At 39.7% G+C, this 21,083-nt stretch overlaps 1 protein-coding gene across 2 annotated transcripts in view; it reads right to left on the bottom strand.

Moving 5' to 3' along the window:
* Positions 1 to 933: 933 nt before the first annotated feature.
* Positions 934 to 21,083, bottom strand: part of lama4 (laminin, alpha 4) — a 32,927-nt gene continuing 12,777 nt past the window's right edge. For both annotated transcript variants that reach the window (XM_085381762.1, XM_085381761.1), the window contains exons 13-40: positions 20,844 to 21,037; positions 17,430 to 17,546; positions 16,663 to 16,811; positions 16,095 to 16,236; positions 15,909 to 16,002; positions 15,690 to 15,806; positions 14,456 to 14,641; positions 14,153 to 14,292; positions 12,112 to 12,276; positions 11,389 to 11,534; positions 10,392 to 10,554; positions 10,168 to 10,301; positions 9,728 to 9,899; positions 9,394 to 9,525; positions 9,156 to 9,298; positions 8,626 to 8,755; positions 8,320 to 8,457; positions 8,059 to 8,192; positions 6,939 to 7,103; positions 5,298 to 5,445; positions 4,998 to 5,191; positions 4,707 to 4,896; positions 4,458 to 4,613; positions 2,895 to 3,054; positions 2,327 to 2,454; positions 2,126 to 2,219; positions 1,541 to 1,660; positions 934 to 1,461 (exon numbers count right to left, since the gene is read on the bottom strand). In XM_085381762.1, the coding sequence (XP_085237888.1) occupies positions 1,316 to 1,461; positions 1,541 to 1,660; positions 2,126 to 2,219; positions 2,327 to 2,454; positions 2,895 to 3,054; positions 4,458 to 4,613; positions 4,707 to 4,896; positions 4,998 to 5,191; positions 5,298 to 5,445; positions 6,939 to 7,103; positions 8,059 to 8,192; positions 8,320 to 8,457; positions 8,626 to 8,755; positions 9,156 to 9,298; positions 9,394 to 9,525; positions 9,728 to 9,899; positions 10,168 to 10,301; positions 10,392 to 10,554; positions 11,389 to 11,534; positions 12,112 to 12,276; positions 14,153 to 14,292; positions 14,456 to 14,641; positions 15,690 to 15,806; positions 15,909 to 16,002; positions 16,095 to 16,236; positions 16,663 to 16,811; positions 17,430 to 17,546; positions 20,844 to 21,037 (4,097 nt within the window). In that variant the 3' untranslated portion in view covers positions 934 to 1,315. The remainder of the gene's footprint in view (positions 1,462 to 1,540; positions 1,661 to 2,125; positions 2,220 to 2,326; positions 2,455 to 2,894; positions 3,055 to 4,457; positions 4,614 to 4,706; positions 4,897 to 4,997; positions 5,192 to 5,297; positions 5,446 to 6,938; positions 7,104 to 8,058; positions 8,193 to 8,319; positions 8,458 to 8,625; positions 8,756 to 9,155; positions 9,299 to 9,393; positions 9,526 to 9,727; positions 9,900 to 10,167; positions 10,302 to 10,391; positions 10,555 to 11,388; positions 11,535 to 12,111; positions 12,277 to 14,152; positions 14,293 to 14,455; positions 14,642 to 15,689; positions 15,807 to 15,908; positions 16,003 to 16,094; positions 16,237 to 16,662; positions 16,812 to 17,429; positions 17,547 to 20,843; positions 21,038 to 21,083) is intronic.

The raw sequence follows: 21,083 nt of genomic DNA on the forward strand, positions 1-21,083 counted from the left end.
AATAAAGACATTTTTAAAAAGAAAAAACAGGAGGTTTGTAGTAATATAATATAGCAGTTTTGTAGAAACCACACATTAAATGATTAAAATCTCTTCTGTAGTTTAACTCCCATTAATAAAGTTAAAATAAAGGATGGTATGAGATACTGGTTTTTAAAAGCAGAATAAAAGCATTTAAGACTGTAAACTATATTTTGTCAGTGATGTTACATTATGGTTGAATTTTGTGTCTCAGCGTGGGTGCCAAATTAAGGTAGGTATATGTTTTTCCAAAATTAAAACAATTAGAAAACGAAGAGTTTTCAACCAGTTTTCCAGTGTTTTGCCTTGGTATTTATTGCTTGTCTGTGATTAGGCTTCCCAGTTATTTCACCTTCTGTCTTAACTGTCGTGAAATATTTTACCCCCTGAAAATGGTGTGCTTCTGAGTAAAAACATAATAAAAACATTTTTAAAGAAAAAAACAAACAAAAAACAGTTACTGAACACTTATTATGACTTTTCATCTTACATCACGAGCATGCTCTAATTTCCACGCCCACATAGGACATATACTTATTGGCCGCTTTGATAGGTACACCATCCAACTGCTAACTAAACAGCCATTAGACTGCTGATCCGCTTGGATTGTTGTGTATGTGTGTGTGTCGCCATCTAGTGGCTGATTAAACTGACTGCAAACAAGTTAACTACCTTTAACAAGATTGTGACAGTTGTTTAATTTTCATCTGAGTCATTGGGTGGACACTTTGGATGTACATGTCACTGGACTGTGGGAAAAACCAAAAGAAAACACTCCTGTGTTCTGACCATTTTTAATTTACTGAGTATATCTGTGCAATATTGCATGCATATACGAGGTTGTTAAGTCAGTCTCAGCTGATTTTGGTGAAATGAACAAGTGCACTATAGGAGAACACACATGTAAAAAAGTTTCAGTGGAGGTAAAATGTTATTTATTATCAGAAATAAAACAGTACAAAAGGAAAGCTTTGAAAATGAACTTATACAAAAAACATGTGCCATCAAGATTATGAAGTGGAGTAAAGGAACATACAGTAACACAGTAATGTTAGTGTGCCTGTGTGCTTCACACTGTGGACTGGAGGAATCAATCTGATTTGTTTATTTATAACGGGTGTTTGCTTTGATTGAATGGACGTTTTGGTCATACTCTTGGTGGGAGTGAAAAACAAAAACCGACAACTTCTACACAAAAAGCACACAAACGTGTCAGAAAGGAAAAAGACTGATGATATGGGGTTTCTACCATGCATTTGGTCATTGCTTTGCTGAGCTAGAGATCACAGAAATCTTATGTTGCTGGACAGGTTCCAACACTGACAGCTCCACTGACCAGGACCGCTTTGCTGAAGTTTACTTGGCTGTTGTTGATTGTCAGGTTTCTCATGCAGCCCACAAAGGCCTTCCTGGTAGCAGCACTTTCTGGAAGGAAACCATCTGAGAGGAGGTAGAAGGCATTATTAACAGCTTTATACCGACAGGACAAAATCAGGAGGAGCAATTGTCACCAGCTCACCTGGAGTGCCACCAATAAATACAGGCTTTCTGCTATCTGTGGAGCTGGGGCTCAGAGGTCCCACCACATGGTTGATCTCAGAATCCACATCCAGCTGGACAACGTTGGCATCCCGTATCACTGAAACCAAACATTACAGAACGCTTTCATTAAACATTAAACTTGACTAGCTACTGTAAAAAAATAAAAAAAATAAAAAAACTTTTTTTTTATTATGACACAAAAAGGCGGTTTTGCCTCTCACCCCCCACAACCCTGAAAAGGATAAGCGGACGCGAATGGATGGATGGACACAAAAAGAGTGACTGAGCCCATTAACTCATTCCTTGACACAGAAAGCTATTTTCAGTCAGTCTTTTTGAAACCACAGGCCTCGCCCCCTGGTGGTCTTTAAATAGAATGCTGGATTAAGGCATTTGTGTGTTTATTCCTTTTTCAGACGTGGAAGACGTAACATTGCACATACAATATACAATGTCAGATTATTTTTCAGAGAGTGATGTTAGTGTGACATTAACAGTGCTGCCACAGAACACATCAATTCTGAATAATAAACCTACAGTGTGATCACAAAGGAATTCTTACCGGTAATTTTGTGCCAACTCCCCGAACACACTTCCTGTTTTGGTGACACCTTTGTGAAGAACTCACGAGTCCCATCATTTACAAGAACCACCACCTGCAAAAACACTAATGCTATAATCTGTCTAGAAGACGGCAGTTCTTTTGAATGAAAAAACTTCATTTGAACCAACATGAATGTGTGTATTTTGTGTAAAAACGTACCGCTCCTTGATGAATGTACACAGTGAAATAGTCATCTGCTGAGTGCACATGTAGTAGCACCCCTGATGCCACACGAGGGCGCACCTCCATCACCAGCTCAAACCTCGGTCCCAGGTTGAAAGAATCGTCTGAATTAGGAGGAAGATGACGTGAGGTCTGAGTTATTCTTATTTATTATGGCCCCATAACCCTTTAGCTACGTTCATCAGTTATTCTGAGGTGGGTGCGAGTGTGAAATCATTTGAGTCCTGAGTTTCTTAGGGCTTTCAGCTTTGCCTTTTCCTCTTTCGTGCTTCTTTAACACTCACACATTTTTACCACAGCTGCACTTAGGCTATCGAGTTCCCTCAGCCAGCCACACTCTCCTCATGAACACGAAAGAGACTGTGGGCCTTGTGAGGCTAATGAACTGTGTAAGTTAACAGATGCTCAGTTTGCAAACAGTTGCAGATAGTGGAAAAATATATGTGGTGTTACTCACTGTGAGAAAGATTGCACAAAACTCTGCATACAACATATTTCTAGGTTACAGAAAAATAACACAGATATTAAATTGCTAGAAACACACCCAGGACAATGTATCCTCCTTCTTCTGAGAAGTATGTTCCTCCCTCAGAGACTCCATCAAAGCATGGAGTGACCCCAAATGTGTCTGCCACAGAGGAGAGCTGCTTTCTATCAAGCTGAAGGTTCTTTATACAGCCAGTAAAGCTGTATGCAGAGTTTCTCTGAAGATGAAAGATAACAAAAAGAATGATTAATTACGATAATCCACACAGAAACAAACCTAAAAAGGCATCACAGAATATTTTAAAGAACTACTAAATAACACATTCACTTATCCACAGTAGTTCTCATATACTGATTTTTACTCTAATGTACTAAGTACTGAAAGTGCTTTCTACTACAAGCCTCAGTCACATACACATAAACACAGTACTTTTACTCTAAGTGCTCTGTCTAACATTCATGCACACTTTCACACCCCAATGAATGCATTGGGTTCAGTTTCTTCTGTCTTGCTCAGGAATACTTCAACATGTAGGGTGGAGGAGCTGGGGACCGAGCCACTGACCTTTCAGTAGACAACCTATAATGGTAGAGTAGAGCTCTACTTACAAGCAACACAACAAACTCCTGATCACTACAGAATATTTGAGGACCCTGCAGCTATAGCCCTATTTGGTCTGGTATGACTAGTGGCTCTGTATGGCTAATGACGGCTAATGCTAAGCAAAGTTTAAGTGAATGTAGCTGTGAAATCTTAGTGGTCTGTTTGATAACTTTATGACTCTTCCCTTATAAGCTTATCTTATGTAATTTCAGCATTCAACAGTAATCCCCACATTTGACCATAGTAGTTGTCATATAAGCTGTCTTTAAGGCCGCATTAAGCAATGTTTTCATAGTAAGACTGAGTCATTTGGTGACTTTATGCAAGAAAGAAGAAAGTGTATTTTATTGATCTCCGTGGGGAAACTCCTCTCTGCATTTAACCCATTCACTCAGAGAAGCAGTGGGCAGTCATTGGGCGCCCGGGGAGCAGTGTGTAGGGACGATGCCTTGCTCAGGGGTACCTCAGGGTAGCTGTTCAGGGGAATCGAACCCCCAACCTTCTGATCATGGGGCCACCACTCTACCTACCGAGCTATCCCGGCCCCCAGTGCATGTAATGTACAAGACATTGCTTTTAGGGTCACACCCCATAGAGAATTATCATCTCACACTTTTACATTTTATCAGCTTACAGTGAAATGGAGCTAGTACATCAGAAGAATGCAGCAATTATTATTTTAAACTGTTAGCTAAAGTCATTCTTATTCATCAGGAGCGATCTCTGAGTGCCTTGTGCTCCGCCCACATCTGAAAAGCAGCCAATTTTTGAACAGTGGGATTAATAGGAAGGAGAAGGGCTCCGCTATATCAGCTCCAATACTCAAAACTGAGAGGAAACCTTCTTTCTTAGGGTCACAATAGTGGTTTCCTCTTGTCTGTGGGAACAGACAGGGCTGGATGTCCACACATTTTCCGGACAAACATAGGGCTATAAATAAAGTCCTCTATAAGATTCCAGTTGTCCCATTTTTTTCTGCTGTTTAATGTTTTTCACATGGCAGATTTTGACTTGTACCTGAATATTCTTCTGGGCTCTCCCTGCAGGAACTCCTCCGACATAGAGGGGGCTGCTGATGTGCCAGGAGACGTTGTTTCCCTGAACGCTGTCTTCCAGCATTGTGAGCCCATCAACTATTAACCGCCCCACATTTCCATCACGGATAAAAATAACCTTTGGGATGAGAAAAGGTTGTCTCTTACATAAACAAACACTCATGCTGGCATAAATATAAAATTCAGTTATGGAACAAATTCATGAACTTACACTGTGCCAGGCACCATCATTGTATTTGTCTTCACTTTTGATTTTAACTGTTTGGTCTCCTACACTAAAAGTGTACACAAGTTTCCCATGGGCCAGAAAGAGTGCCATGAAATTGTCCTCTTGGGCATCAGATACATAAAAGATGAGGCCAAAAGATGAGTGGGTCTTCATTGACAAGGAGAAGTGGGACCTGGAAGAACAAAGATGAATTTAATCACACATGGAGACACAAGAATATGTGCAGCTTTAAGCAGACATGACACTGAGGTTAAAGTTCTTGTCTTGATCTACCTCTGAGAAAGGGAGTCTGGGAAGTCTGTGTAGTGCTGCCTGCTGTTGGCAATGCTGCTGAACCGGAAGGCGTGGTGAATCGATTTGGGACTTGAGGAAAGAAAGCAGGACTTGATGTTTGGCTCTGCTGATTCCTGGTCATCACTTCCTAGCTCAGTCAGCACTGGGGGGAGGCTAGATTTATCTCTGGTGACCTATGAGAACATTTATTAAATATCAGGTTATCAGTCAGCCCAAAAATGTTTGTAGAACACATTCATATTTAACTAAGGTCTGCTGTATGTGCTATTTTCACTTCACCTTTTGTGACTGTTTGGTTCCAGAAGTGTTAGCCCTGTGCCTTAACAGCAGTGCAGCCGGGGGTCGCTGTGCAGGACAGCCCTCCAGGGAAATCTGGACCTTCTCTGGGTATCTCTTAAAGTCTTCAGGCTCAATGTCCCGGTCTAGTCTACAGTGACACGGCAGAAGTGTCAAACACTCTCAACACATTATTCATTGAATAGACTGTATATAAAAGATGAAAGCACTAACCATAATGTCACCTTTGGTTTCAGCAAGTGTTTTGGCTCCCAAAATATTGTGAGTTGTTTTTGGGGTTTTTTGTTATTATTTGGAATAGCCAGAAGTGAATATAATTTATATGGATGACAGGAGGAATTACTAAGTTGCCAGCTAATGCTATCAATTCTCCAATACACATACCTTCCAATTAGTGCCACGTAACAAATGAAACATCAGTTTTCACTCATGTCTTTATCCTGTCTTCCTTCTCTCACCTCAACTGGCTGCGGCAGATGGCCGCCCCTCCCTGAGCCTGTTTCTGTTGGAGGTTTCTCCCTGTTAAAAGAGATTTTTTCCTTCCCACTGTCGCTAAAGTGCTTGCACATATGGGGTCATATGATTGATGTTTTGCTGGGCCATATCATACCGTTCACGGTTATACCGGTATAATGTTGGGCAACGATAAGAAAGTGAAATATTGCGATAGAATTTGGGTAAAACGCGCATGCGCAGTGCCTTTGTTTTCATACGCACATGGCGGAAAAAGAATGGCGGCGGCGACGGAGAATGAGAAGGGCGAAAGCAGATCGTTGAATGAAACGGATGAACCAGAAGTGGTTTGTAAAAATGCTGCAACTTCAGTGGTGTGGAACTGGTTTAGCTTTCGTTCGTCAGATCCACAACAAAGCACTATTTTTGGTAGAGCATGCTAGCAGGCCGTTGTCATTACCGTGTGTTTTTGGAAAATACAGTGCACTTAAAATCAATCCTTTGAGTTTTCTGAAAATCGACAGTGCCCTTTATAATCCCGTGTGCCTTTTGTATGAATTCTGGTTGTGTTTACTGACCTCGAAACGATTTTATGTGGTACACAGCGTTCGAAAATCAAAAAAAGGTATACTGGTGACAAACTGAGCCGATTCTGCTATGCCTGGTGCGTGGGGAAAAACTATCATTATGCTTTTTGTGACATTTTTGTTTGGTGGTGTGTCGTGTGATTTTTCTAATGTGAAATACGTGTTGTGGCTCCAAAAGGTTGGGAAACACTGATTTATCTATCTAGCTATGAAATGACTTTTTAACATTTACTTCACTAGGACAGTGGAAGACACACAATGACTGGTCTCAGGGCAGATTCAAACCAGGTGTCTGCATTAACCTCACAATATATTTGTCACTTACTCAACCGAGTGAGCTAAATGAACACTCTGCAACACTACTGCTTTCACTATGGTAGAATTACCTACAGGGCCCGCTATACGGTTTAACCAAACTGTAAACATGTTTTTTAATGCTGCTAAATATTGTAACATGCATTTTTCTTGGCATTTTTATATTTGCTAAATTTTTCATCTTTTTAGCAGCAATCTCCATCTCCTCACAGTTTAACTTGAAATAACATAATACCCCCTCTTTTACTGGAGAGAGGGGGTGACTTACCTGTTGATGTAGGCATAGCTGATGCAGCCCGTGAAATTCTTGGAAGTGCTGCTTGGAGATCCTCCATAGTAGAAAGTCTTCTCCTCAGAATCGTATGACGATCCCGCGGCTGATGTCGGCCGCTTCTTGAACTGCTTGTCTTCGTCATCCACCAGCAATGAGTACCTGAAGTAAGGAGTTGAAGCCCCTCAGAAGATTTTCTTTAGTTGTTGATGCGCCCCTTTGGGTGCAGGGGCGTATGTGACCCATGTTTATAAAAGGATCACCAGATCTTATCAGAGATGCAGGCATCATGCACTGCACTAACGTGTTGTCTTATTCTCGTGCTGCTGTTCTTATTTGTTGTTGCATTGCCCAAAGTTGTTATTTTCCTGCAAGATATTGTCTATGCCACATGCAGTGTACCACATGCTGTAATTGTTGAAGATATATAATGTCTGCTGAAATGTTACATATGTGTGCTTTCGGTCTTTTTAGCTCTAATATCCTCATATTTAACATTTTTGACTAACTACTATCAATAAACAAGTAAATTGATATAATGTGATAATTAATAATGTTTACTAAATGACAAATGCATTTGCAACTTTACAGTAATCCAGATGATGTCCATTGATCATGTTTAGAATACTTATTGTAAAGCACATATTAGCTGGTGGATGTAGTGGCTGTGGTGTCATTCTTTTACTGGTTAGTTGTGTTTTTGCATTCACATTTGCTATTTGTTTGGAAAAAAATGTGGTTTGGATTAAACTGCAACAAGCTGTGACTAAGATATTTCTCAGTGATGCTGTAAAGCATACATAATGGATCTGATACCAAAGCATTCTGACGTCTTTCAGAACCTAGCAATTTAAAATATTGAGATAAAAATAATTTTTGTATGACAAAAACTATGATCTAAATGTAATTGTGTAATATTACTGAGTAGAAAAACAAACAAACAAAACCCACCATTAACGTGGTTAAGTTCCTATATGAAGGTTCAACCAGTGCATTCATTCTTCTTTTGAGACTTTATTTAAATGTATATAATCGAGAGGAAACAGGATGTGGAGCCTCAAAGACTAACACAGATGTGCACCAGAAGCAGCTGCCAACAGTGAAGTTAAATACTTACTTCTGATTGTTCACTGAAGCCAGTAAGAAGTGCGACCTTCCATCATTGTATTGTTTCTTGTGTGATTTGACCTTTACGCCTCTGTTGTTTAGGACCACTGCGCCATTCTCCAGGGAGATACTGAACTCGTCAGACTGAAGCAAAATAAAAAATTTTTAAGCAAGACAACGTTGCTTTAACATTGCAAAAGCATTCGTTTTGCATTTGAAAATGCATGTCCTAACACGCAGTAAACATGTATGTACATGTAGGTGTGTTTACCCCTTCATTGTGGTAGAACAAGAGTCCGCTGGGCTGCAGTGTTCTGAAGTTGAGTCCGCCCTCAAAGTTGTCAAACGGTGAAATCTTTGCTGTGGAACCGAGGTAACTCTTTCCAGAGAAATAAGCTTTGCGCGACATCTGTCAAGACGAAAACACATTTCAGTGACCTAGCAGTGGCAATATGGGCTAAAGCTGCTGGACTACACTGTCTCTTGTCTGTGCAGATGTTTACTATATTTGGTATTGGTTTCAGAGGGACACATTGCATTATCACTTAAGATGTGACGTGGTAGATGCACAACTTACAAAGGACTCCTCTGGGCAGCCGCTGCTAATACCAATGGTGCCAGGTTCTTCCAGCAGGTTGAAGTCTTTTCTCTGGAACTGGAATCCTTTCACACAGCCCTTCAGGCCAACCACAGAGGACAGCTCTGGCCTGTGGGAACACATATATTTCAAATTTAAAGCTGCAAGAAACAAAGTCAGGAAGTTAAAAAAGAAAACTATCTACCGTACTCCAAAAGTTCTGCTGTTAGAGAGGAAGGTGCAGTCTCCAGAAGCAACTGAGAAAAACTAACCACTTATTTAAAATGACATATTATGCAGTTATTGTTGGAGACGGAAAGCAACTTTCTGGCCATGTGATGAAATAACTCAAATTTTAAATGATGTATTAACTTTACATATTCTACAAAAAGTTGTTAACAATAAGAATATAGATTATAAAGAATAGAGCTATTTCCATTTGGAGTAATTTATAGTTAGCTGGATGGCTATATCTTGGGACTTAAATGATAAATACTATTATTGTTTGTTTGCATGTATGTTTAGCTCACCTGGATTTCAGGATGCTGGAGGGAGCTCCACCTATGTAAATATCTGCGAAGGGCAGGGTGGTTTTTGGGTTCTCCATGGACTTAACATGACTCTTATCCACCAACAGTATAACCTTTTTTGACTGATGGTAGATCACTGACACCTGAGGAAATGTCCCACCACAGACAGTTATTGTAAGACATTCGCATTTTTAACTTGGGATTATTTAAGAGTTTTAATAAAGACACAAAAAGCTACCTCGTGGTATTTTGCATCATTTATTTGCAGCTTTGCTAAGTTGTTCTCTAAAAGCTTTGGCCCATTGCTGAAGCCAAAGTCATACATTAGACGCAGGATGCCATTCTTTAATTCCAAAAGAAAGAATTTATCCTGAAAAAACAGAAATGAAACATATTTATATTGGCCTTATACAGTTGTCATAAACCAGTTACTGATGATCATTATTACAGGGTTTTTTTATGAGAATAGAAATGCTGGCAGTTGACCTGCTTTACAGACTGGTAGCACATGGGTAAGAAAAACTAAAAGCTTTCGAGATGTGAGACTCTTGTAAGTTTTCCAGATGACTTACCTCATTGACCATGAGGAAAAGTACACCATCACTTGCAATAGTTCGTACTGAAATATCAAATCTTGTGACAGCATTAAACGTCCCCCTCCTCTCAATATTACTGATGAGTGCGTAGCCTTTTCCATCAAATAGGTAGCTTGCAATGCGACTCTGTGAAAATGCCAACTTGTACCTGAGAGCAGAGTTGGAAACATGATTTGGTACCTTTGACAATTTCAAACCATCTATGTGACAAATTAAGTTAAGATACATCCCTTGAAAATCAGACAGGCTAAATATGAACTTAATGTTTGAGATGTCAAAAAAAATGTCAGATTTCTGTAGCAATGTTCAGGTAAGTTGTGTTTAAATTATACAGTGGGTGGTCAATGCTTGTTGAATTTGTATTTTTTTGCCATTGAGACCCTTTGACACATACATTTAGCCATGCAAAAGTTTACCTGGGACACGGTGGAGATGTGGTTACATTTATTTTGTGAGTCTGTTTGAAATTGTAAAGACTGATGACATCGTTGTTCATCGATGACAATTCAATACATCCCACGAAAGGTGCAAGGATCAAAGGAGGTGGAAGCTGGTTTGTAACAAAGAAACAGTCACATGTCAGATTTCTAAAAGAAAGAAAGATTTCTTTATATTGAAGAAATGTTGTAATTTACATTACCTTGACATCTGGAGGGACACCCCCAACAAAAAACACTAGATCTTGGGGGTCAATGTCAAACAGGGATTCAGTGCCTGGAGCTTCACCTTTCTGGATGAACTTCTGTTCATCAGTGGAGCTCTGACTTGGGACTGTTAGGAAGACTTTTCCATGCCTGCCCAGTCTGCAAGCAAAGATCTGCAAGTTACCACTGTGACCTCCTCCTAGCTTGAACTTCATGAATGCTACTTGCTTAGCTTTCTCAAAATTTGCTAATGCACAAGAAAAGTTAACCACACTAACTGTCATGTGTGTTAGCAGGATTTCCCTTGTGTTTTGAGGAGAAAGGAAACCACTGAGACCAAGAACAAATTTTCAGTTCCTTGTCAAGATCAGCGTATTAGTAACTTATATAGCAAAGATTTTAAATATAGCCCAACAATATGTATCATTCTATGACTCTATCATGCTCACCTTCTTGAGTGAGTGTGAAGCCAGAAGGTGCTCTAGCATATGGGACATTTTTCCTGGACTTTAAATATTTGGATATAAATGGCCCCATAGTGCTGCTACTGTTCAGAAACTTCATGTGATATATGTATATAAATTTTAGTTAGGCCTTTCAGGTGTTGAATCTAGCCCAAACTGGATCCTAACCCTATATTTTATTACATACTTCAGTTGCCTAGGATTATAATCAGGGCTAGTACTGGGGTTAGGGTCACCTCTGATGACGATTTAGGCTTTAGAGTTTTCAGTCACTTTTGTGTGTTACAAAAAATCTGTATGTATGATTTTCAAATAATGCCTAGCACAATTAAAATGGCAATCACTTTTGGTTAAAGATTAGGGTTGCTTTTTTCTTTTAGCCACATAAATTTGAGTGTTTCAAAGACATAAAAATTCTAAAAAAAAAAAGGGGGGGCAAATGATAACCCAAAACCCAGCCTACCCCAACCTTAACTATAGATATGCTGCCACTGATCATATGGATGTTAAGAGGTTAAAGCTCATTTACCTCTCTATTTTGACGTAGTTGAAGACTGCCGGCCATTGGCTGACAGGCTTTGAACTCAATGGGATCTCAATGTCTTCACCTCCAAGTTTATAGACAAACACCAGGATGTCATTCTTGGTGGCCAAGCCCATGTAGTCTTTTACACCCTGAAAGCAGGAGCAGCAGAAAACAGAGTGTTCATTTTACTACCAAGGCTTTCACTGTGTCATTTTAAAACACTTCAGCATGTTATAATGGTGGTACGAGTTTCCAACTGTGTGGTGTTACTTTATTTCAGTGTAGAGTGGTTTCAAAAGCTTAACTATGCATCATTTGTGACCAACTACTGCTGGGCCTATTATTCCACAGTGAAAAACATCACTGCATAGATTACAGTGATGGTAAAATCACCAAGGTGAAGCGCTGTTAAAGAGAACAAAGAGGCCCCACATTGGGTATGCTGTACTGTTTCTATACCCTGGCAGGCAGGGGAAAACAGTATTTATGTAAATGAACTTTGAAGGCACACAGATGCACCATTGTCTCAGGCGTCTCTTGGACATCTTTTGAAGGGGGCAAATGGGTGCTTTCAAAGCCATTCAAAGTCATTTCTGTTCTCATGATCACAACATGCTATTCATGCACACAAGCTCCTTTTCATCTTTGAAAGTTGGCATTTATTTTATCACAACTGATGACCCAGAAAGAGAAAGGAACAAAATTTATTCTGCCTGGATTCCTCACATTTCTGTCTCCCAAGTATAGGATGATTCGGTCCTCTATGGGATCCTTGTCAGGGTCCACCCTCATGAATAAACTGATGGATGTCATTGTCTTCAGTTCTTCCAAATTGCTGTGAGGATGAACCTCCACTGAGGACTGTCCGTTAAATTTCATGGAGACCTGGACCTGGGGCAGAAAATAAAGGAAACTGAGTTTTCTTTGTTTAGCAATTATCATCTTGATATCTGATAGCAGAACGTGAATTTAAAAAGGTTTACAGCTTCATAATGACTGGTGTGAAAATTTTAACTGGAGTAGTGGAATGGAGTAGAAGGGTTTTATTAAGTAGAAAAATTATAGGGAAGAATTTTGATAGTCAAGAGGGGATGCTGAAATACTACTTCAGAATTTAAAATGAGAACAAAGCTAACACGTCGGGTGTGTGGACAGTTTTTACTTTTCTTTTCTTTTTGTAGGGGTCACCTGTGTAGACATGGTAAGAAGAAATTTCATTTCTAAAATTTTAAAGAAAAACAAAAAAATAAGCAGAAATACAGAAACCATGGGTGGCTGTAGCTCAGGTGGCAGAGCAGGTCAGCCACTAATCAGAAGGTCGGTGGTTCGATCCCAGGCTGCCTCCGGGCTGCATGTCAAATATCCTTGGGCAAGATACTAACCCCATGTTTGCCTACTGGTGGTGGTCAGAGGGCCCGGTGGCGCCTGTGTCCGGCAGCCTCGCCTCTGTCAGTGCGCCCCAGGGCAGCTGTGGCTACAATGTAGCTTGCCATCGCCAGTGTGTGAATGTGTGTGTGAATTGGTGAATGACTGAATGTAGTGTAAAGCGCTTTGGGGTCCTATGGACTAGAAAAGCGCTATACAAATGCAGGCAGGCCATGTGTGAAAACTATGTATACCTAATGATTCAATAGATTATTATCGTATAGAATTTAAGCCCACTCTTTTTTTTCTTTTTACAATGTTCCCTCAGTTGACCGACGTTTGCATCTATACACAGTTCACTTAAGGTCTGACCACAGCATTTCAATTGGGTTGAGGTCTGGACTTTGAGTCATTGCAACACTGATTCTTTTCTTTTTTAGCTGTTGTAGATTTGTTGTGTGATGCAATCATTGTCCTGTTTCATGACCGAGTCTCTGCCAAGTTTTAGCTATTGGACAGGCAGCCTCACATCTGACTCCAGAATACAGTGGCATACAGAAAAGTTCATGGTCAACTGGATGTCAACTCGTGGTCAACTCATGGTCAGCTCGATGACTAAGGTACCTTGCTCCTCTGGCTGTACAACAAGCCCAAATAATTTCTCATGGGAAGTCTACAGAGTCAAATATTTGCCAGTTTTGTCAATGTTTTAATTTATGCACACACAAATGTTTAAGGTGCAAGGAACTTGGGTTGTTCTTATTAACTAATATCAATTCCTCTAAATATTGTGGTATAACAACATTTTGTTTGATTGGGCCTTAGTTACAGGCTAGCTAAAGCTAACCTCAATGCTCTTTAATTATCATGATCATATATCATCATCTTTTATATTCTCTTATTAATATTTTGTTAGCTTTATTTAGTCCGTAGGTACAGTTTGTGGTTCTGCTTTCTGCTTTTGTGTTGTATTGCTATATTTACTATTTTACCATTTTTATTTAATAACTTCACTCCCCCCCTTCTTTTAGTCCAGCAAAACAATTTTTTTAATTGAAAGTGTTTAAAATTTTGTCAGATAGCTTTTTACAATTGACTGCACCATATGGCATGATTTTAAGCAACTTTATACTAGCCACAGCTGCTGCAAGCCACTTTGAAATCCACTTCCAGTCCAGCTGATCCTTATATAATTTACCTAACTGAATCAGTGTGATGTTGCTGTTCTCCCTCTTTTGTCTTTTCTTCTATGGCTCAAAATGAAAGGGTAGGAGGGGTGCAACAACAGAGCCATGTCATCAAATATAAAATGATTGCACATGGAAGTCAGTCATCCTTTGCTCTAGTGGTAATGACTAAATTGGGATATCATTACTAAGTGTGTCAAAAGGACTGAACGAACTTTCTTGGCCACACTCCGGGCCTGGGCTATGAGCTCTCTGATCCTCATGATGTTGGTGGTCACGTTGTTGACAGGCTTCTTATCCTCAACAACCTTCAGCTTGTCCAGCAGGGTAGGAACAAGCAAATTCAGGTTCTCCACTGCCAAAAAAATAATGAAGAAAAATCAACTTTAAATGTGGTTGCGAAGGAACTGTAAGTCAAAAAAGCCGATAGGAATAACAATAGCTAACATGAAAACCAGTATAGTGTGTTCTACTCATTAAATACAAATCTCATAAAATGTAGTAATTTTGATATATACCTGCTGCCCCTGCAGAGGCAACAGCCTGTTCATAGGCAGCTGTGGAGTATTCGTTATTTTTCATGTTGTTGTTCCACTCCTCTACTTTGCTGCTAATGGGGGTGATAGATTGAAAAACTTCCACTGAGCGATTCAGAGTCTCTGAAGCCACTTCTGAGGTAAACTCCAGACGTTGTGGTGTTCTGTCTGAAAATTAGTGCACATTTATAACAAACTGCAAATTCGCATGTTTAGCAACTAAAGCATTCAGTTGATGGAGATTTCTGCCAATGTCCTCCTTAGTCCTGATAATGCAGAAACTTTAAGGTAAAGAACTAATTTGGGTCCGTATTGCCAAACTATGGGAAAAAAATTGCTATGGCCAAAACAGAGAAGACATATCTGTGAAGTGAGGCTGTCCGTACGTATTTTTAAAATAGGGGAACAGAAATTGTTGAGTAAATGAGTTACTAAACCATGCACACAGACTAGGAAACTGCACAAACCTAAATGCAGAATTTTTGGATGGAAGAAGAGAAGATTATCCTTTGGACAAAGTGGGCCATATGCTAGGTTTTTATGCTAGCGGACAACAGATCACGATGTTGTCATAGTTTATTTGAGAAGGCTGTAGTTAAAGTAGTTTAATATCAAAATCTGCACATATTGTTCCTAGTATGCATTCCTGAAAGTGGTATAGTGCTATTTGTTTAAGTAGCAGAGTGTATCGGTCAAGCCCGCACCCGTGTGTATATGCAAGCTTGAGTTTCACCATTTCACAGTTTCATCAAAGTGGCAACTTTATTCAAGTCAGACTGGATTTTAGAATAAAAGGTCTGACCATTTTAGCTGAATTTCAGCAGATCAAGCTAACTGTGAATATCCTCTATTGCTCCTGTAGTTCTGTAAGGCCTACATCTCTGATTTTCAAAGAAAGCTACTTTTTAAATTTTAACTATATAAAACCCCTGGGGGATTTATTCATCGGCTGACTTTATACATCGGCTGACTTTATACATTGGCTGACTTTAGGACCAAACCACTCAAGTAAAAGAACAAAAAAAATTTTTTTGTGTGTGTGTTATTTCTTTCTTTCTTTCTTTCTTTCTTTCTTTTTTTAATCACACATTCAATTGGAAAACCTAGCAAGGTCTGCCCTGTTAGCTATTCCAACTGTTCCAGTCTGTGCGATAAACTATAGTTTAAACACGCCACGGGCCTCCTTCTGAAACGTATAAGAAAAGTATATTCTTACCTGTTTGGAGTTCACTGATGTCCTGCACAATTTCTGAGAGTTTTTTCACGTTGTTTTCCATGGTCTCTTTGGTCTCCTCAATGTATTTTAGCTTGTCAGTCACCTCATGTTTTAGCTCTGTTACAGAAAAATGTATTAGACAACAAAAATACTATGAACAGTATACAGCTGAAATATGACTAATATGTCCGCAATATATAATTCTGTTGAGCTCCATACCAATTTGCTCTGAATGCAGTGTGACAGATTCCTTGAAAACATTGTCACTCTGTGTTATGAGGTATTCAAGCTGTGCATTGATCCCACTGGTGGCCTAAAAGACAGATGTATGAAGAAAAATAACAAGGACTGATAGAAAGTTGAATGCAGTAAACGAATGCCTTAAAACTGCATGATCTGACATACATCTTCAGCTCTTTCGGATAAGTTGAAGGTGGTGAGTGAGGTGATGTTGGCATCGTCAACGTATTTCACTATGTTGTTGTAGACGTTGGCAGCAGTTATAGCCCTCTGTACAAAGCCATTGGCGTCACTCTTTCTCAGGTCCCTGGGGGAGACAGTGTGATTCAACTCAAGTGTTCATAATCTGCGACCTCAAGCTCAGTGAAACTGCAGAGCAGAACACGGACTGCTGTCACTAGTTGCACTGCAAGACAGCAGCATCAGAATCTGTCCACTCTCTGGAGAGCCAGCTGATTCCTCCTCCACAATGCATATATGACATCACTTAACAACTAAGTGTGTATTCCATATGTTTATCATTGTTACCAAAAACATGCAAAGAAACTGTATTATTCTAACATTTTATATATGATAGAAATTAGGAAAAACTTCATAGGTCACAAATAAATACTATATGAAGCATGAAATGTTTAATAAGTTTAATAAATGGTTCCTATCCGGGCAAAAGTCTACTAAAAGCTACTATGTGCAACTGTGTGCTACACAGGTTTATTTCAGATGGATGTCTCACTCTTCCAGCTCATTGGCTTGTCTCTCCAGCCCCTCAGCATGTCTGTCAGCCTTCTGAACCAGATCTCTGTCAACCAGTGAGAGGCGCTCCGTCTTCTCTGTCAGCTTTTGGCTGGCACCATCGATTGCTGCATGGTACTCAGTCACGTTCTGCACACAGATGCGCGCACACACACACACACACACACACACACACACACACACCTCAATTACCTCGAGACGTGCTTTCATGTTCCAGCCTGTAACATTCAGTAATCTCTGTTTAGCTTGTAACTACTGTAGGTAACAATATCAGAAAAGATTTTTTAGCTTGAGATTATTTATTTCAAGTCCAAAAAGCTACAATATGCGCACACACACACACACACACACACGCACACACACACACACACACTTGCTAACATTGTTACTTTCAGATTATTGTAATTCCCTCCAGAGTAACTTAATACAGAGCTACTTGACTAAAACAGGAAAGCACTTTGAGAATGCTGCTTATTCAATTTTCTTTCCAGCAATCCATAAATTGCTTCCAAATCAAATTGCCCAGCAGTGCAATGTAACACAGACCAGGTCAAGTCTTAGCAATCATTTCTGGAATGAATTCAATTTAATCCTTGGGATATTGGGATATTACAACCCCATAATTAGATTATGCTACCTTGGTATGATACATAGCCTTTGTTCAGTAGGCCATGAAGAAACCTGACCATCATTATAAAAGTAGGGCCTGAGATATTTTTAGTCTCATCAGACCGTAATTTGCCTCACCTTTCCCAAAGTGTCCACCTCAGCCACAGTTCTCTCTGATTGGGCGATAAAGTCTCTGGCTGCTTCCAAAGTGTCGTTGACAGTGTCATGGTTCTCCATTAGCCTCTGCAACTTCACCTAGGATGCAGGGAAAGAAAGAGAGCACCATTTTTTTTATTTTTATTTTTTTTTTACCAGAGTCCAGTACTTCTTGGGGGGTTTGTTTGTTAGATATTCTTAACATGTCAAAATTCTAGGCCAGGGGTCGGCAACCTGCGGCTCCGGAGCCGCATGCGGCTCTTTAGTCCTTATAGTGCGGCTCCGTGCGGTTTGGGAAAATAAATTAGAAGCATTTAGCTGAAGTGTATTTTATTTATGTTAGTTATTTTTTTTAACTTGTAGTTCTAAATTGGAAGATTATTGTGACATTGAAATATAAAAATAAAATTATATTTTATTATTTTTTCATTGATCAAAATAAGCGTCACACTCGCAGAAGTCGGTGTACCCACTGAAACGACATGCATTTATAGAGACTTTCAACCCCAGGTAGGCCAGTTATGGATCTTCGGATCCACATTATGTCAGCAGCTATTCTCCACCGTGAACTATGTTAAAAACAAACACCGCTCGCGCCTCACAGATGACAGCTTACAGTCCTGCGTAAAGATGAAAGTGACTTCGTACAGCCCCGAGTTGCAGACGCTGTGCGCAGAGGCTTAGGAGCAGAAGTCCCATTGTAAACATATCACGGCAGACCCGACGATGTTTCCATGAACATGCTTTTCACACACGATTGCTGTACGTATACAGCCGGCTGTAGCTTTTCAGCTCACAGCCCGACACATACCAACAACAGCATAGATAGCACAGACGTTAATGTGGCGAGGCGTGATTACGGGTGCCGCTCAGGTGCGTCTGCCTCCCCTGCAGCAGTGCTGCAGACCACGCCCCGCCACACACATTAACCTGGTAAAATACATATTTAGGCAGAATTTTGCAAAGATCTATTTTTCATTTTTTAGCAGCATAGTGCATTTTTTTCCAATTATTTCTTTAAAAGACAGATCAAGGCTTCAAAAGCCCAAAGGCGATATAAGGGTGGCGGCTCACAACAGTTTCTGTTTGCTACATGGATCATTTTAGTTCAGGTTGGTGTCTGTCCTTTTGTTATGTTTCTTTAAGAGTTCAAAATGTGTTAATTACATAAATAAAATGTAATTTTCTCTGTAGCACTTCATGGATTTCATAAGCAACACACCTTAGTTGTTCACACAAAGCATCAAGGTAAAAAACAATATATACAGTGTTATCTTCATTTTAGATGTCAAAAAGGATTTGCGGCTCCCAGTGTTTTCTTTTGCGTGGAAACCGGGTCCAAATGGCTCTTTGTGTCTTAAAGGTTGCTGACCCGTGTTCTAGGCTTTCCTGCAGATTCTGAAGAAAACACTGCTAATAAGTGCCAATATGTGATTATCATTGAATAGGATTCTAAAGATTTTCCTGTTTAGTCCTGTTTAAAGACTAAACAAATGTTAAAGTGGTTATAGAGGTCAAAAATCAATGATATTCCCAAAGACTTTACGTCAAGTTTTGAGTCTGATGCATTTTTGAAATAACTGCTTTAAAAAGACTAAAGGGCTAAAACACTTCATCACTGGCTTTACTTTGGAAGCAATGTTAATCTTTCATATGCAGCGTAGAAGTATTTGTGTTTGCGTATATTTTTGTTGCAAGTAATTTTAAATGTCACATAGTTAATAGCTATACTATTTAATAAATAGTCTTATTTAGTGGAATCATAATATTTATGCTGTTCCATTCAAGCAGTATGTTAGGCATGTATGTTACAGATAATAGATTCAGCATCCACACCCCACTTTTAATTTGACTGCATGACTGAGTATTGTACAGGGATGAGATCATCTGATTGGCTGTGGTCAGCCAGCAGCATACAGCCACATACTGGTGTCGACCAGTCTGCTGAGGCTAGGTAGAGCCCTGGATTAGGAGAGGCTCTGTGTTTGGCTAGGAAGCTATTCATGGCAGACACCCTGATCATGGAGATCCCCACTCCTGATAACACGCATGCTCACAAGTAACCAAATGCAGAGTCCAACAGGAGCTGCTCTGCTGCATCCCTGGATTTCGATTATGACCAGATGTTTTTATGTCGACTAATTAAAATTTTGACTCTATTATAAAAACAAAAACTGTGCTATAGCTAGATAAAAAAATGTTTAAAGGTTATGTCCTTTGTTCTGACCAATTAAGCTTTAAAATTAATTTTAGGACTCATAGAAATCCCTCAGTATCTGGTCTGAAGAGGAGAGATATTGGGCCATTCCATCTCAAGTCAGCAAATCTTTACATTTTCTGCTCAACCGTCTCTAAATTGCCTAGAAGTTTTATGGAGTATTCACTAGTTAAAAAAAAAATTTGAGCATACACTTGCTAACTAACTTCACATTGCAAAAGGCAACTAGTGACAATGTCTGAATACATATGGTTATATTTCATAAAAATGCAAAAGAAAACTTTTAATATTTTTTTAACATGAAATTCTTAGTCACAAAAAGGAAGGAAATTATATTTTAAATCAACTTTCATGCTGGATTGAACAAACACAACAAGTTGTATTGTGGAAATATCTCTAGATAGTGTAATCCGAATGGAACAAAATTCTGGAATTTCCAAATGGTATTTTAACTATAACTATAACATAGTTTTGTTAATTATGTACATATTTTTTATTTTTATGACCTTTTCCTCTCCTACTATCCAACCTCTCAGGGCAGATGGCTGGCCTTCCCTGAGCCTGCTGGAGGTTTCTTCCTGTTAAAAGGGAGTTAAAAGGAACTTCCCAGATGTTTAAAAAAAACACCCCTGCTCTCGGTCTATTCAACATGTACATTATGTGCATCTTAGTGTTTTTGCAGAGAAGTGTTTTGTTTTTTCCCCCTCTTGGGATAAGACTTGGCTGGGTGCATCATGAGAAAGTCAGTCATGTTTGTGTGGGTAGGCTGTGAATATTATCGTGGGAAAAACACTTGCATTGCAATGTTGCTTTTTCCCCTGTGCAGGCCCCCTTCTAATGTAACTCCCACAGATGGTTTTAAGTTTCTGTTCTCATCACCTAAATACCACAGTAATAGAGTTCTCTGACATGACCGGCAAAGTACAACCAGATCTCCTTCTCTCTCTGCTCTTTTGCAACTGTGCATTTCGGACTAAGAACACGCTGTACTTCTGTCTTTAAATGCCAGGTACTAGTGTGAAAAATCACAACTCAACACTGTTTGAAGTATTCTGAGTTGAAAAAAGGAAGAAATAAGCCATTCTATAGAAGTAAAAACTAACAGAGAATCAAACATAGTGTAGATGGGAGAGGGAAGTAGGGCGCTGTAAGAGCTGAGGGGGGTCACGGGAAATTACCTCATGCCTCTGGAATTTGAGGACACTAGCTCGGTTCTTATTCTCCGCCTCGTGCACATTGCTGTCTGCTTTTGCAAGAAAGCCTTGAGCTTCTGACAGTCTGCCGGAAAAGCGGGACAAGACCTCTCGGACAGACGGGAGGCGGCTGTTTGTGATCATCAGCTTCTTTTCCAACTGCCGAATGCGGCCCAGCACTGCAAACATGACCAGAAACATTAGCTGAAATTTTATCACCACTGC

The sequence above is a fragment of the Rhamphochromis longiceps genome, linkage group LG15, assembly GCF_057381845.1.
Source record: "Rhamphochromis longiceps isolate RC_006_pf linkage group LG15, R_longiceps_female_GT1.1, whole genome shotgun sequence".
NCBI classification, from domain to species: domain Eukaryota; kingdom Metazoa; phylum Chordata; class Actinopteri; order Cichliformes; family Cichlidae; genus Rhamphochromis; species Rhamphochromis longiceps.